The sequence below is a fragment of the Panulirus ornatus genome, chromosome 17, assembly GCF_036320965.1.
Source record: "Panulirus ornatus isolate Po-2019 chromosome 17, ASM3632096v1, whole genome shotgun sequence".
In the NCBI taxonomy this organism is placed as follows: domain Eukaryota; kingdom Metazoa; phylum Arthropoda; class Malacostraca; order Decapoda; family Palinuridae; genus Panulirus; species Panulirus ornatus.
The window spans coordinates 47,883,000-47,900,058 of NC_092240.1; the positions used below are offsets into that span (position 1 = coordinate 47,883,000).

The 17,059-nt window shown below is 39.7% G+C and overlaps 1 protein-coding gene across 3 annotated transcripts in view; it reads right to left on the reverse strand.

Annotated features, from left to right (window-relative positions):
• The window catches only part of LOC139754712 (uncharacterized), a 77,737-nt gene that overhangs the window by 17,234 nt on the left and 43,444 nt on the right, over nucleotides 1–17,059 (reverse strand). For all 3 annotated transcript variants that reach the window (XR_011713932.1, XR_011713933.1, XM_071672282.1), the window contains exons 4-7: nucleotides 10,142–10,309; nucleotides 4,676–4,784; nucleotides 4,359–4,500; nucleotides 299–496 (exon numbers count right to left, since the gene is read on the reverse strand). Coding sequence is in view for 1 of the 3 variants with exons in the window: in XM_071672282.1 (XP_071528383.1) it covers nucleotides 299–496; nucleotides 4,359–4,500; nucleotides 4,676–4,784; nucleotides 10,142–10,309 (617 nt within the window). In the remaining 2 variants the exon portion in view is untranslated. The remainder of the gene's footprint in view (nucleotides 1–298; nucleotides 497–4,358; nucleotides 4,501–4,675; nucleotides 4,785–10,141; nucleotides 10,310–17,059) is intronic.

The following is a 17,059-nucleotide window of genomic DNA, read 5'->3' on the forward strand; positions in this document are numbered from 1 at the left end:
ATGGGGGGGGGGGTTGGGCCATTTCTTTCGTCTGTTTCCTTGCGCTACCTCGCAAACGCGGGAGACAGCGACAAAGTATAAAAAAAAAAAAAAAAAAAAAAAAAAAAAACGTGCATGTAATGACGTGTATGTATATACATGTGTATGTGGGTGGGTTGGGCCATTCTTTCATTTGTTTCCTTGCGCTACCTCGGTAACGCGGGAGACAGCGACAAAGCAAAATAATAATAATAGTAATAATAGAAGCATAATAACATAACCCATGGAAAACTGAACACCCTTGTGGATTTGTATGTACCTTCAGTCTTGATAACCAGTTGGAAGGAGGTCCATTCTCTATTGTAGCATGAATTACAAGAGCATTGTAAATATTGATGAAGAATGCTTTACGCCCATCCTCATCCAGTTTCTCAATAGGGATTCGCTGCAATTCTCGAGAGAGCTTGACGTATTCCTTGAATCCCTCTGTGTCTTTTATTTCTCTGTAGTTTACTACCTAATAGATAAAGGGTTAGCATTAGTATGGTATTATGTTCCAAATGTTATTTTTGTATTTTACAATGTTTTTCAAACCTAAAATAAATCATCTGATTAACCTAAATGAATATTCATATCAATTATTACCGGCAATGATTTCAAGTAAGACATTTATTTCAGTAATAAAATATGTCAGGTTTGTGGCAACCCTGCTATTCTTTATTTGATGGACCAACAAATGATCAACAATAATGCAGAAATCACACTTCAAAAGCAAAATGAAATACTGGTGCCAAAATTTTCCACTCACTTATTTTAGGTGGCAAAACTTAACCAATCAGGTGCTCTGCTTTCTGTAAAACAAGTAATCACCACCAAACTCTGCCAGATGTATCAAATTCATGTAGATTACAACCTTAATTATCACTTCTGACATGTTACAATGTAACCTACAGAAAAGAAAATAAGGGGGGTAGGCAGTTCACAATACAAAAATTTCCAGTTTGATTAAAGCTCATTTCAGTAATTAGCAAAACAGTGGAAACACTTGCCAGAATGCCAAATTAGGCTACAAGAAATAACAGCTGCTAGATATTTGTCTTCAGAGTAAATGCCTGAAATTATCCAGTCAAACACACTCTAAACTCTGCAAACAGTCTGCTAATCCAAGAGACCTAAGTTACCTATCTGATATTTAGACCTCATGGATATACACAAGCTGACTTTGAATGCACAACTTGGAAAATATTTTCAAATACATAACAGGACAGCCCCCTATTCACAACCAGGCCCCACAGACCCTTCCATGGTTTCCCCCAGATGTTTCATATACCCTGGTTCAGTCCAGTAACAGCACATCGCCCCTTGTATACCATATCACTCCAATACACTCCTCATTCATGCCTCTCACCTTCACAAAAGTAAGGATGTGATATTAGACCACATGCAGCACAGTTTTGGGCCTCCCACTTAAGTAAGACCATTCTTCAATTGGAAGCAGTGCAGTGAGGAGCAACTAATTTGATTCCCTCCTTGTGTAACAAACCATCAGAGGAAAGACTGCAGAGTGGAAAAAACTACCAAAAAATTTTGTTCAGAGCAACACCCTTAATATCTTCAAAGTTAGGCTTGATAATTACTTATCACTCTCCAGTATTGAATAATTCATTTAATTAGTCATGCTAGCTTAGCCACTGATCTCTCCCTGGCAATTTTGCAGTATTATATGTACTAACATTGATTAACTCATGTCACCTGCTTCGACAGAGTAATTGAGAATTATCATTCTACAACATCACGGATAATAATGGCATGGTAAGTTAAGAGACTGGAGCTCAAGTTTATCAATATTGTCTTTATAACAAAAGTGAAGGAATGCATGTCAGTGATGGGACCCATGACATGTTCATGTTCATTCTACCTCATAATTTTCCTGTAAAAATTTTCTTTATGCTTATATACCCTGCAAGGTATTTTTTCTAACTGTTTTCCTTCTGGCATGTGCCAAAGGAAGTAGAGGATGGGGAGAGAGCCTTTGCTTTGCTATACTTTTCATCAACAGCTTACAAGGGGGCCTTTCCTTTATTTTTCTTAGTGTTAAGGCCAGACCTTGAGTCTGAGTGGTCTGTGTATCTATCTATCTATGTAACTCCTACATGTTCAGGCCCTAAGCATGCAAAATCTTTATCATTACATCCCTCCATTTTCAATATGGTCCCCTCCTTCTCCTTGTCCCCTCCACTTCTAATACACAAGTATATCCTCTTTGTGAGCCTCTCCTAACTCATTCTCTCAAAATGTGCAAACAATTTCAGTAAACCCACTTCAGCTCTCAACCACACTCTCCTTATTACCATACCTCTCGTATCTTTTTATCACTTACTTGATCGAGTGGCAAGTAATGTACATAAGACAAGAGAACAAATGGGAACATTGGTGAAGGAGGCAAGGGGGGAAGTGATGAAATGAGGAGGAGATGGAGTGAGTATTTTGAAGGTTTGTTGAATGTGTTTGATGATACAGTGGCAGAGATATAGGGTGTTTTGGTTGGGATGGTCTGTGAAGTGAGAGTCAAGGAGTAGTTTGGAGAAGAGAGAGGTGGTGAAAGCCTTGCAGAGGATGAAATCTGGCAAGGCGACAGGGTTGGATGGTACTGCAGTTCAATTTATTAAGAAAGGAGGTGACTGTGTTGTTGATTGGTTGGTAAGGATATTCAATGTATGTATGGATCATGGTGAAGTGCTTGAGGATTGGCAGAATGCATGTATAGTGCCAATGTATGGTAAGGTGAATGGTGGTATGGTGGTGATAGAGTTCTGGCCAGTGTGAAGGTAATACTGTATGTAATACAGTCCTAAAACTCACTAAATTCCTTGCAAACAATTTTAAAAGACATGCTATAATGGCCCTTAGATATGCTAACTTTGGTGAATTTTCTACACATTTGGCAGCTGGAAGTTGAGTGTGGGCACAGCATGTCATTTGTAGAATTTCCTTCAACTCTCACTAATATAAATTCTATCATGTCTGTGGTGAACAATGTAATAATATAGGACGTACTGTGCAAATACTGAACATCAAATAACTGGAGGGAACAGTGATATATACAATAACAGCCATTCAGAGAAGCCAAATGTGATGCAGGGAGAAGGGAGAAGAGGAACGTGGGAGGTGCATGGCTCTATAGTATAGTGCTGATTCTGTCCCTCCTTCAGAATCTGCTTTGCCCAAAGGCTCTATACGATCTTGCTCACTTCTTGTTATTTCATGACTACCTTCTAATACAACATGCACAACTCATGTGCTTTATCTAAAACTGTATTCATGAAAGAGTGGGGCATAAAAATTCTGGCCTTTTCTCTGCCAGCATATGCTACGTATGACAAGCACCTCACTTTCTGAGATGGAGATCAACAGGTTTAGGGAAAATGTAAAATCCAAATATGAAGTCCACACTACTAAAGATCCTTGCCCAAGATAACATTCGGCCTTTAGCTATGACCAAGCTACAGAGGAATTTACCTGTACTTCAGGCATGAGTTACATGAAGCCATATTTACAAATGACATCATTCACAATCTGAAAAATAATGAGTTCACAATTCACTGCTCTCCAGATATCTATTTTCAAAGATCCATCATCATAAAAAACATTAGATTCCTACTAGATTATGACCTACAGCATATCAAATACAATACTGAGCTAGGTCAAGAATGAGAAAGAATTTCAAACATAAAAGACAAAAGAGCAGGAATAAGGTTAACTTTTCACTCACTGGAAATGGTGAAAAGCATACGAGTGCTGGGAGGATTCGTAATGGAATACTTGAAGTTTCCTTAACATAGGAGAAACTGCCTTGCTATGTGCTCTTTGAAGATATGAATTCTCTATAAAAGGATGAATTTGTCAATATGATAATGGAAAAAAGTTTCCTTTTGTGACCACAAGTAATGAGTATCTCCTTATGACATTCTGCACATGCAACATGCATAGTATATTTCATATCTTATGGTTACAATATTTGACATCAATAATCAACATCTGGTGAAATAGCAAGACTGAAAACCATAACCTTATATAAAAAGTTGTACTTATCCTAAGCTCACACATCCTGACAGGCAAAGGTGTAAGGGCGATATCTGCTAGTTTCAGAGAAAACTCAGCACATGCTTGACTAGTCAGTCATGTAAAATTTTAATCTTACACTTTCATTAGCATGTTGATTGACAGAGATTATTTTGGTGGTTTGTTTTCTGTGCAGTAATGGCTATCCAGCTGGACTCCCAATAAGGTGGAATCGCAAAAAGGGTCCCATGGCTTAAATTAAGTACAGAGAAAAATTTAAGAGAAAATCTAAAAACTAAAAGGGAGACATCACTTACTTTCCCATCAGGAGAAATGTGGTGACTGACAAGTTGAAGGATTAATTTTCGAAGTGCCTCAGCTAATTCCGCAGCATCTTCCAACATACAGTTCTGTGTCAGCCCTCCATTTAATGCTGCTGACTCACTGACGTCATTCAAGCTGTTGCGCATGCATAAGCAAAATATGCAACTTCTTTTGATGAGAAAGTATCAAGCAATCTAAATGTATGGGGAAGATCTCTAAGAATATATTCAACAATTACGGCATTCATCATGAGTAAATTACATGTATCACCGAAATAATATTAGATCTTGGGGATACTGTGCTGCCTTACCAGTAGTACACCTTAGGATCATCACAGAAAGCTGTCTGAGCAGATTGTAGAGGTTTAATGTACTTTTTTTCCAGGAGCTCAGTTCCAATCTTTATGGATTCTTCATCATCTGAAAATATGTATGAACAGGGTAATTTTAAACATCTAATAGATCTCAAGCATCATCTTTACAAATATCTAAAGACAAGAAAAAGGGATTGGTGAATACCTGTTCGTATGCAAACTAGGTATTATCAATACCATTTTTAAACATGACCAACTTTACAAATACACATGGTAAAATGAATTTCAAGACATAAAAAGTTATTTGGCATCTGTAACTGTGGACAGTACACTAAAATAATCATGACGGGGTCTTCACGGTGACATGAGAAGCCCATAAGTATTAAACTATCACTTACATGAAATTATGATTTCATATGCTGAGGAAACTAAAGAATTAAACAGTATGGAGACAATTTTGAGTGAAAATCAAAGAAAAGTAATGCACTGGATGTGAAAAAGTGGTGAGGAAAATGCTATGTTGTTTCTCGAAAGAACACATAGAGTAAATGATATGCAGAATAAAATGGGAGCACAGCATGTGAGGGGTGAAAAGTGAAAAAGTGGAATACAAAAGGTAGATCTTAAAGGATGAAAAATTCTTTCTCTCTCGGCAGTGTCCCACAAGCTAAAAAGTCTTAAAGGATCCCAGGGGTTAGGCAGCCTTCAGCCCCTCCCATTCTGGGAAAGTATACATCCCTGACCCTTTGCAAACTAAAAAATCTATAAAATGTTCTTGAAAAAAGGAAATCCCAAGGTATTTGAATTGTATAAGCTTAATGTAATGGAAGAGACAACCTCAGATATAATATAATAAATGAAATTCTCATTTTTGGAGAGGGGATTTTTTGGGCTGAAAAATTTCCAGCATTTTCAAAAACAGCTTCCATTCAGGTGAAGAAGGGAAGGAAATAAAGATCTTCAATAAAAGCAACCTGAAAGTAAATCCCAAGTGAGTCCCAAAATAGGTTAAAGCCAAAGACCCATACAATGGAATTTGAAAGTCTTCTAGATTCTTTTCGGGACAGATTCAGAAAAAACAAGAAAAATACTAAGGAACACACACACACACAAAAAAAAAGGCTCCAGAAACTGCTTGAAACTGTCTGTGTAGACAAATAAATACTATGAAGCTAGTGAATGTCATGTGTTTCCTGTTCCAAGTGAAAAATGGTAACACATACAACAGTTTGAGACTCAAAAATTCAGTACTTGGATAAAGTGTTCCAGAGGCAAAATATGGTAGCCTAGTTTACCAGAGATTCAGCCTTGAGGAAATGCACAAATGACATATCCTGGCACCACAAATGTCTCACTTGGAACTAACGAGGTTGTTTACCCTGAAAAAGTCAAACATAATTTAGGAGAATTTGAAAAGTCTGGTTCCCAAGTTTCAATCCCAAACAAGCAACAGCAACCAATGTTCTTATCAAACACCAAAAAAACTACTGCTTACAAAAAGATGCTCCCTGACATCAGTTCCCTCACAGTGAAGCAATCAGGGGGAAACCATAACAATGTCTGTGGGACCTGATTGTGAATTAGATGTGGTTTCAGTGCAAAACATATGAGAGCTAGAGGGCAGATGTGAGTGAATGTCTGTTACTGGCACAAACTCTCTAACACACGAAAGTGAAAAATATGAAAGAAGTTAAAGAATTTACCATCTTGCATGATATAACATTGGAAAGACATTACAGGTACTCAAGAAACTCTAGCACAAAGACTTATTAGAATATGGGTAAGCATACAGCAAATATCAGTGGACTGAAAGCTCTTCCGTGATATGGGTTGAAAGTATAGTCATACACAAATTACTTCTTACATCTTAACAGGAACATAGGGTAGCATCAAATGGGGAAGTATCTGACTTACTTCATGTTTCTAGAGGCCAAAACTGAAATATGCTTTCAAGTATGATCTCCACATCTAAAGAAACAGAGCTAACATAGAATGTCTAGAGGAGGGCAACAAAGATGGTACCCAAATTAATGCATCTGAGTTACTGGGAAAGGACAGAAACCTGAAATCTGCCACTGTAGATGACAGAACAGTAAGGGGTAGTATGACCACAAACTTTCAGTTTTAAACCATACTGATGACGTACACAGTAAACAGTTCTTCAAAAGATGTATGGAGAGAACAAGCAGAGGGCATAACATGAAACTGATCAAGAGAGTCATCAAAAATATGTAAAGAAGTATAAAGGTTCCTTACCTACCGTGGTTCTGAGTATACATGCTTAAATATAACATACCATTTTACCAACCACAGTGTCAAGTTTTGGGTATCCAAGATTTTTCATGACACCCTTAAATTCTTTCCATATTTTGGGTGAGCATCACATAGCTGTGGGCTACTTGTAGCCCAGCCCAGTAGACCACCAACGCTAAGTAGATGCAGGATGAGAGTCACAATCTGGCAGTTTTGTTAGGTTGAAGGCTGAGGCAGCTTTTCGTGCAGCTGGCTGGATGCTTTGTCAGAGTAGAGGTGCAGTAACATGGGAGACATACAGCCATAATACTGTTACTTTAAAGTTTCATACATCACTTCTTTGTACTTTTATAGGAAATGCATGTTGTTTTTGAAGTCCATTATCGGGAATTAGATATATCTATCAAGAAGCACTACCTTTAAACCCCATTTCCCATATGCCTTGTACCTTGCCAATAAAGGTTTTGCAAACCATGAGGTCTCCCAGGAAAGCAATGCCTATAATTAGCAAGAAACTTCTGTACTTTTATGGTATAATAGCAGTAGATTATTGGAATAAACTAAACAAGGATGTGATAAATGAGAACAGCAAAAAGATGTTTGAAAGGTCATACGATAGCAGAGTATGCTCAAAAGATGGGCTCCAAAAGTGCAAAACTCCCTCCTCATTCAGTACAAATAGGTAATTACAATTAGGTAATTACACAAAAAGGAAGGATGGGTGGATTGTCTGTATCCAGCCTGCCAGAAAGCATCTGACGCCATGTCACAGGAGGGAAGCTATGGACTAAGGTCAACAAGCAGAAATATAGGGAGACTTCTCTCATGAATAAAGATTAGCTTAGTGGAAAAGAAAAATGGACATATGCCAGAGAACCCTTATCGAAATGGGTGGGGGTCACCAGTGGAATGCCCATTACTCTTCTAAAAGGCATGGACTCCAACATGACAGAAGTTAAAAGTATAAAGGATTGCACGAACTTACAAGGGGAATTTGACAGACTCCAAAGTTGTTTTGCTGCATTCTTGATAAAATTCAACCCATGTTAACATACAGTAATGAGGATGGGTAACAGTGAAACCAGGCCTTGATATGATTATCAGTGGTAATACTTAGACTTTACTGGATTGATGGCAGAATTTTCTTCAAGATGGGGCTCTCAATCTTGCTAGAATGGCCCGTCTTCACATCTTCACAAAAGAGATCGACTAATATATCATCGGCATATTAGCCTAGGCAAAAGGGACTTTTCAGAAAATATGGCCAAAAACTCTCCCCTATCCCCAGTGATGACTCAAGGTAAAAGAACACCTTCTTCAACAAGACACTGTACACTAGGAACTCATCTTCTGTATGCTAACTTACAGATCACAACCTTGGGAAGGACAGAAAATGCCTAAGGTGAACCACTGTCTAAAAGGTCAATGAGTATGTGTGAAAAAATTACCAACCGGGCATAAATCATTTTAATTTGGTTCCCACCTCTAACATACAATAGTCAATCCAAAGTGAAAAAGAGACTAACTAAAGGAAACACAAAACAGAAGTTACAGAAACCTAACTGCAAGGTGTCACAGAAAAATATGCTTTTCTCTACTGATACTTCATTTTCTTTACACAAATGCCTGGCCCTACTAAAGGTATGATGCTGCTATTACACCACAGGAAAGCCCAGTTTCCTACTGCTTACAGCACAACAATGGTCAGGTTATGGGACAGCCAAAGTGAGAGCCAATAGTGACCCAGCACTCCCACCGACTTGGAGAGTGATCACATGCAGAAGCTCCCTTTGCCGTTAACCTTATGATAAAAGCAGTCTTTAATAATTACACAAACCCCTTTCCCCCTGGATTGAACTATGGAGTCCAATTGCCTTCTGCAATGTCAATATGACAGAACCAGCGGCAGAGGTCAACTCACTAACGTCCAACCTTGATACGATAATACCACGGTTAGAATGAATGCCAGTACACTGAGTACGCACCATTCTAATCCTTTCCGTTGTGTATTCCTAAGGGGAAAGGGGAAGAAATGTTAATTTCAATAGAATAAATTTTTCATTGGGGATAAGGGAGAAAGAATACTTTCCATGTATTCCCTGTGTGCCGTAGAAGGCAACTAAAATGGGAGGGAGTGGGGGGCTGGAAATCTCCCCTCTTGTTTTTAATTTTCCAAAAAAAGGAACAGAGAAGGGGGCCAAGTGAGGATTTCCCTCATGGGCTCAGTCCTCTGTTCTTGGCGCTACCTCGCTAATGCAGGAGATGGCGAACAGTACGAAAAAAAGACTAAATACATGTACTTGACTCATGAAGATACAAATGTTTAGTAGTTCACTGTGGCTCAAGACTCTATCTTACAGAAAAACAAATTGTATAAAAGCATTCTCTAAGGAGTAATAGTTTGTGTACATTATGCATATCAGAAAATATATAAACAAAACATTTGGTTATATGGGACCAAATTCAATAAGGTATACATACACTAACATACATATGCAGGTATATAGATAATATAAGTAAAAATAAATCACAACCTAAGCATTATAGAAAAGCATCTTATCAAGGAAGAGAATTAAAAACAAACAAAAAAATGTAGGCCGATACAGGTATGTCCTATAGATTTCAGGGACCCAAGAATAATGAACTGGCCAAACTGTCCAGCGGCTGACCTGTGGGAAAAGGGCATCATTGTCTCTTGGAGATGCTGAATGGCAAAGAGTAGACCTTTAGTAAGGTATCCCACTACTGCTGAATGGATGATTAGTAAGGGGTGAAGGGCTATTTACCTCACCAGAAGGCTTAAGGACAAAGGATTCTGACCTCTGAGGATCAAGAGATATCCCTCAGCTTGCGGGACATATTTACCCTGGAAAGAAAAGTGAGTTCTGAAGAATAAAAAAAGTGTTTCTCTTTTGGGCAGTGCACCACAAGCAAATTTCAGGCTGACCCTAGAGAAAAGAATACCAATCACATACCTCCTACAAATTATAGAAGACAGCTAAAGGGCAGGAGCAGGAAAATGAAAATCCTTCCCTCCTGTATCATCTCTTAAAAGTACGTATATGTACAGGGAATTTTTTCTTGATGGCTCCTTCACTTATGCTTAACATTACCTAGCTGAGGTGTGACAAAGAGATGAGGATAAATTTTTTTTTTTTGCATTATCAAAATAAAACTGAAAAAATAACTATAAAACTGCATTGATCTTACTGATATCTTTTGTCTCCTTTATCCAGTTCATAAATTGTTGACCTGAAAAGGCATTCTTTGCACTGGAGAATAGTGAGATGCGGTGATGGTGTAGGATGCAAGACACCCTTAATTCCCCCACAATTTGTGCCAATGGGTCACCTTCGCAGACAAACTCAACATCATTACCTGAAATTAGAAGCAAAATAATACGGAAATACTGGTCCCACTATGGTTTCTTTCCAAACTGCTTCCTATTTTCAAGTTCTAGTGTAACTAACAGGCATTAAAATTCCATCTATGTATCTATCTATCTATATCTCTGATGCCAGTTCCTACTTAGAATTCCCTCAAGGGGGTTTCCATGGCAATAGAGTCTCCATAACAAGTAAGCTCCTGTGCAATGAAATTATCATCTTTTTATGATTATACTTAATTGCTGTTTCCTGTATCAGCAAGGTAATGCCAGGAAAACAAACACACATACACACACATATATATATTTAATTAATTTTTTCATCATCATACTTTGTCGCTGTCTCCCACGTTAGCAAGGTAGCGCAAAGAAACAGACAAAAGAATGGCCCAACCCACCCACATACACATGTATACACATACATGCCCACACACGCACATATACATACCTATATGTTTCCCATCGCCACCTCGCCACACATGGAATAACAGCCCCCTCCCCCCTAATGTGTGCGAGGTAGCGCTAGGAAGAGACAACAAAGGCCCCATTCGTTCACACTCAGTCTCTAGCTGTCATGTAATAATACACCGAAACCACAGCTCCCTTTCCACATCCAGGCCCCACAGAACTTTCCATGGTTTACCCCAGACACTTCACATGCCCTGGTTCAATCCAGTAACAGCATGTCGACCCCGGTATACCCTGTCGTTCCACTTCACTCTATTCCTTGCACGCCTTACACCCTCCTGCATGTTCAGGCCCTAATCACTCAAAATCTTCTTCACTCCATCTTTCCACCTCCAATTTGGTCTCCCACTTCTCATCGTTCCCTCCACTTCTGACACATATATCCTCTTGGTCAATCCTTTTCTCACTCATTCTCTCCATATGCCAAACCATTTCAAAACACCCTCTTCTGCTCTCTCAACCACACTCTTTTTATTACGACACATCTCTCTTACCCTATCTTTACTTACTCAATCAAACCACCTCACACCACATATTGTCCTCAAACATCTCATTTCCAGCACATCCACCCTCCTCCACACAACTCTATCTATAGCCCACGCCTCGCAACCATATAACATTGTTGGAACCACTACGCCTTCAAACATACCCATTTTTGCTTTCCCAGATAATGTTCTCGACTTCCACACACATTCTTCAATGCTCCCAGAATTTTCACCCCCTCCCCCACCCTATGATCCACTTCAGCTTCCATGGTTCCATCCGCTACCAGATCCACTCCCAGATATCTAAAACACTTTACTTCCTACAGTTTTTCTCCATTCAAACTTACCTCCCAATTTACTTGACCCTCGACCCTACTGTACCTAATAACCTTGCTCTTATTCACATTTACTCTTAACTTTCTTCTTTCACACACTTTACCAAACTCAGTCACCAGCTTCTGCAGTTTCTTACATGAATCAGCCACCAGCGCTGTATCATCAGCGAACAACAACTGACTCACTTCCCAAGCTCTCTCATCCCCAACAGACTTCATACTTGCCCCTCTTTCCAAAACTCTTGCATTCACCTCCCTAACAACCCCATCCATAAACAAATTAAACAACCATGGAGACATCACACACCCCTGCCGCAAACCTACATTCACTGAGAACCAATCACTTTCCTCTCTTCCTACATGTACACATGCCTTACATCCTCGATAAAAACTTTTCACTGCTTCTAACAACTTGCCTCCCACACCATATATTCTTAATACCTTCCACAGAGCATCTCTATCAACTCTATCATATGCCTTCTCCAGATCCATAAATGCTACATACAAATCCATTTGCTTTTCTAAGTATTTCTCACATACATTCTTCAAAGCAAACACCTGATCCACACATCCTCTACCACTTTTGAAACCACACTGCTCTTCCCCAATCTGATGCTCTGTACATGCCTTCACCCTCTCAATCAATACCCTCCCATATAATTTACCAGGAATACTCAACAAACTTATACCTCTGTAATTTGAGCACTCACTCTTATCCCCTTTGCCTTTGTACAATGGCACTATGCACGCATTCCACCAATCCTCAGGCACCTCACCATGAGTCATACATACATTAAATAACCTTACCAACCAGTCAATAATACAGTCACCCCCTTTTTTAATAAATTCCACTGCAATACCATCCAAACCTGCTGCCTTGCCAGCTTTCACCTTCCGTAAAGCTTTTACTACCTCTTCTCTATTTACCAAATCATTTTCCCTAACCCTCTCACTTTACACACCACCTCGACCAAAACACCCTATATCTGCTACTCTATCATCAAACACATTCAACAAACCTTCAAAATACTCACTCCATCTCCTTCTCACATCACCACTACTTGTTATCACCTCCCCATTTGCGTCCTTCACTGAAGTTCCCATTTGCTCCCTTGTCTTACGCACTTTATTTACCTCCTTCCAGAACATCTTTTTCTTCTCCCTAAAATTTAATGATACTCTCTCACCCCAACTCTCATTTGCCCTCTTTTTCACCTCTTGCACCTTTCTCTTGACCTCCTGTCTCTTTCTTTATACATCTCCCACTCAATTGCATTTTTTCCCTGCAAAAATCGTCCAAATGCCTCTCTCTTCTCTTTCACTAATAATCTTACTTCTTCATCCCACCACTCACTACCCTTTCTAATCAACCCACCTTCCACTCTTCTCATGCCACAAGCATCTTTTGTGCAAGCCATCACTGATTCCCTAAATACATCCCATTCCTCCCCCACTCCCCTTACTTCCATTGTTCTCACCTTTTTCCATTCTGTACTCAGTCTCTCCTGGTACTTCCTCACACAAGTCTCCTTCCCAAGCTCACTTACTCTCACCACCCTCTCCATCCCAACATTCACTCTTCTTTTCTGAAAACCCATACAAATCTTCACCTTAGCCTCCACAAGATAATGATCAGACATCCCTCCAGTTGCACCTCTCAGCACATTAACATCCAAAAGTCTCTCTTTCGCGCGCCTATCAATTAAAACGTAATCCAATAACGCTCTCTGGCCATCTCGCCTACTTACATATGTATACTTATGTATATCTCGCTTTTTAAACCAAGTATTCCCAATCACCAGTCCTTTTTCAGCACATAAATCTACAAGCTCTTCACCATTTCCATTTACAACACTGAACACCCCATGTATACCAATTATCCCCTCAACTGCCACATTACTCACCTTTGCATTCAAATCACCCATCACTATAACCCGGTCTCGTGCATCAAAACCACTAACACACTCATTCAGCTGCTCCCAAAACACTTGCCTCTCATGATCTTTCTTCTCATGCCCAGGTGCATATGCACCAATAATCACCCATCTCTCTCCATCAACTTTCAGTTTTACCCATATTAATTGAGAATTTACTTTCTTACATTCTATCACATACTCCCACAACTCCTGTTTCAGGAGTACTGCTACTCCTTCCCTTGCTCTTGTCCTCTCACTAACCCCTGACTTTACTCCCAAGACATTCCCAAACCACTCTTCCCCTTTACCCTTGAGCTTCGTTTCACTCAGAGCCAAAACATCCAGGTTCCTTTCCTCAAACATACTACCTATCTCTCCTTTTTTCACATCTTGGTTACATCCACACACATTTAGACACCCCAGTCTGAGCCTTCGAGGAGGATGAGCACTCCCCGCGTGACTCCTTCTTCTGTTTCCCATTTTAGAAAGTTAAAAAAATACAAGGAGGGGAGGATTTCTGGCCCCCCGCTCCTGTCCCCTCTAGTCGCCCTCTACAACACGCGAGGAATGCGTGGGAAGTATACTTTCACCCCTATCCCCAGGGATAACATATATATATATATATATACATACATACATACATACACATACATACGCACATATACACACACACACACACACATATACATATATAAACATATGAAAAATGTAAGAAACAATTTAGAAAACTGAAACTTCTAGCTTGAAATGAAATGAAAAAATGAATGTCACATAATGGTTCAACCTCTGGCTATGGAAAAGGGAAATGTATAATTTATTTACACAAACGTCAATAGCAGTTCTCATCAATTTAACCACTGTATCAATAAGCTTCAATGTCTAAGCTATATTTTTTCCAATTTCACTATTTTCTTGTCAAAGCACCATGTATGAAAACTATCACTCCAGTAACACAACTATAAGCATTTACTTCCCCTTTAAAAAAGTTCTGGGGAAGTCTGTCTCGATACACTGCGGGACACTCTACCACCTGGTGAGGTTTGTGTTGCAATGGTTCTTGATTCACAAATGTAGTAGCATCACTGGTGGGCGGAAGAACATTCTTGTAACCACAGCAAGGATCACAGTCCGTGCAACTCCATTATGATGGTTCTTCTCATGACGCGATGCTTAAGCGGATCCGCACTATTGAGTTCCAGCGACCGCAGTGCTCTGGAAGGCGCAGCAGGCGAATGGACAGCATGGGCTAGCTACAACCTCGAGGTAGCCCTTCCATCTTAAACGCAGGTCTTCTATTGAGACGTGACCGGAAAGCTGTCTCCTCCAATGAACACTTCCTGGTATCAACCAGGTACGCTTGAAGGAGCTCCCTCATACCAGCACAGAGGCTAATTTCCAGAGAATCTTAGTCAGTAAGACGAAGAGGTAGTAATGCCTCTTCGGCCCTGAAGTGAAAAGTATTGTAAGCTGCTTTAACTTTAGCACTATAGCTTTAACTTTAACTATATATATATATATATATATATATATATATATATATATATATATATATATATTTTTTTTTTTTTTTTTTTAACTATTCGCCATTTCCCGCGTTAGCGAGGTAGCGTTAAGAACAGAGGACTGGGCCTTTTTTGGAATATCCTCACCTGGCCCCCTCTGTTCCTTCTTTTGGAAAATTAAAAAAAAAAGAGAGGGGAGTATTTCCAACCCCCCGCTCCCTCCCCTTTTAGTCGCCTTCTACGACACGCAGGGAATACGTGGGAAGTATTCTTAATCCCCTATCCCCAGGGATAATATATATATATATATATATATATATATATATATATATATATATATATATATATATATATATATATATAGTTAAAGTTAAAGCTATAGTGCTAAAGTGCTATAGTGCTATATATATATATATATATATATATATATATATATATATATATATATATATATATATATCTTTTCTTTTTCTTTTAAACTATTCGCCATTTCCCGCATTAGCAAGGCAGCGTTAAGAACAGAGGACTGGGCCTTTGAGGGAATACCCTCACCTGGCCCAATTCTCTGTTCCTTCTTTATATATATATACACATATATATATACATGAGAAACTGCAGAAGCTGGTGACTGAGTTTGGTAAAGTATGTGAAAGAAGAAAGTTAAGAGTAAATGTGAATAAGAGCAAGGTTATTAGGTACAGTAGGGTTGAGGGTCAAGTCAATTGGGAGGTAAGTTTGAATGGAGAAAAACTGGGGGAAGTAAAGTGTTTTAGATATCTGGGAGTGGATCTGGCAGCGGATGGAACCATGGAAGCGGAAGTGAATCATAGGGTGGGGGAGGGGGCGAAAATCCTGGGAGCCTTGAAGAATGTTTGGAAGTCGAGAACATTATCTCAGAAAGCAAAAATGGCTATGTTTAAAGGAATAGTGGTTCCAACAATGTTGTATGGTTGCGAGGCGTGGGCTATGGATAGAGTTGTGCGCAGGAGGGTGGATGTGCCGGAAATGAGATGTTTGAGGACAATGTGTGGTGTGAGGTAGTTTGATCGAGTAAGTAATGTAAGGGTAAGAGAGATGTGTGGAAATAAAAAGAGAGTGGTTGAGAGAGCAGAAGAGGGTGTTTTGAAATGGTTTGGGCACATGGAGAGAATGAGTGAGGAAAGATTGACCAAGAGGATATATGTGTCGGAGGTGGAGGGAACGAGGAGATGTGGCAGACCAAATTGGAGGTGGAAAGATGAAGTGAAAAAGATTTTGAGTGATCGGGGCCTAAACATGCAGGATGGTGAAAGGCGGGCAAGGAATAGAGTGAATTGGATCGATGTGGTATACTGGGGTTGACGTGCTGTTAGTGGATTGAATCAGGGCATGTGAAGCGTCTGGGGTAAACCATGGAAAGTTGTGTGGGGCCTGGATGTGGAAAGGGAGCTGTGGTTTCGGGCATTATTGCATGACAGCTAGAGACTGAGTGTGAACGAATAGGGCCTTTGTTGTCTTTTCCTAGCGCTACCTCGCACACGAGGGGGGATGGGGATGGTACTCCATGTGTGGCGAGGTGGTGATGGAAATGAATAAAAGGCAGACAGTGTGAATTATGTGCATGGGTATATATGTATGTGTCTGTGTGTGTATATATATGTGTACATTGATATGTATAGGTATGTATATTTGCGTGTGTGGACGTGTATGTATATACATGTGTATGGGGGTGGGTTGGGCCATTTCTTTCGTCTGTTTCCTTGCGCTACCTCGCAAACGCGGGAGACAGCGCTGGTGGCTGATTCATGTGAGAAACAGCAGAAGCTGGTGACTGAGTTTGGTAAAGCGTGTGAAAGAAGAAAGTTAAGAGTAAATGTGAATAAGAGCAAGGTTATTAGGTACAGTAGGGTTGAGGGTCAAGTCAATTGGGAGGTAAGTTTGAATGGAGAAAAACTGAAGGAAGTAAAGTGTTTTAGATATCTGGGAGTGGATATGGCAGCGGATGGAACCATGGAAGTGGAAGCGGATCATAGGGTGGGGGAGGGGGCGAAAATTCTG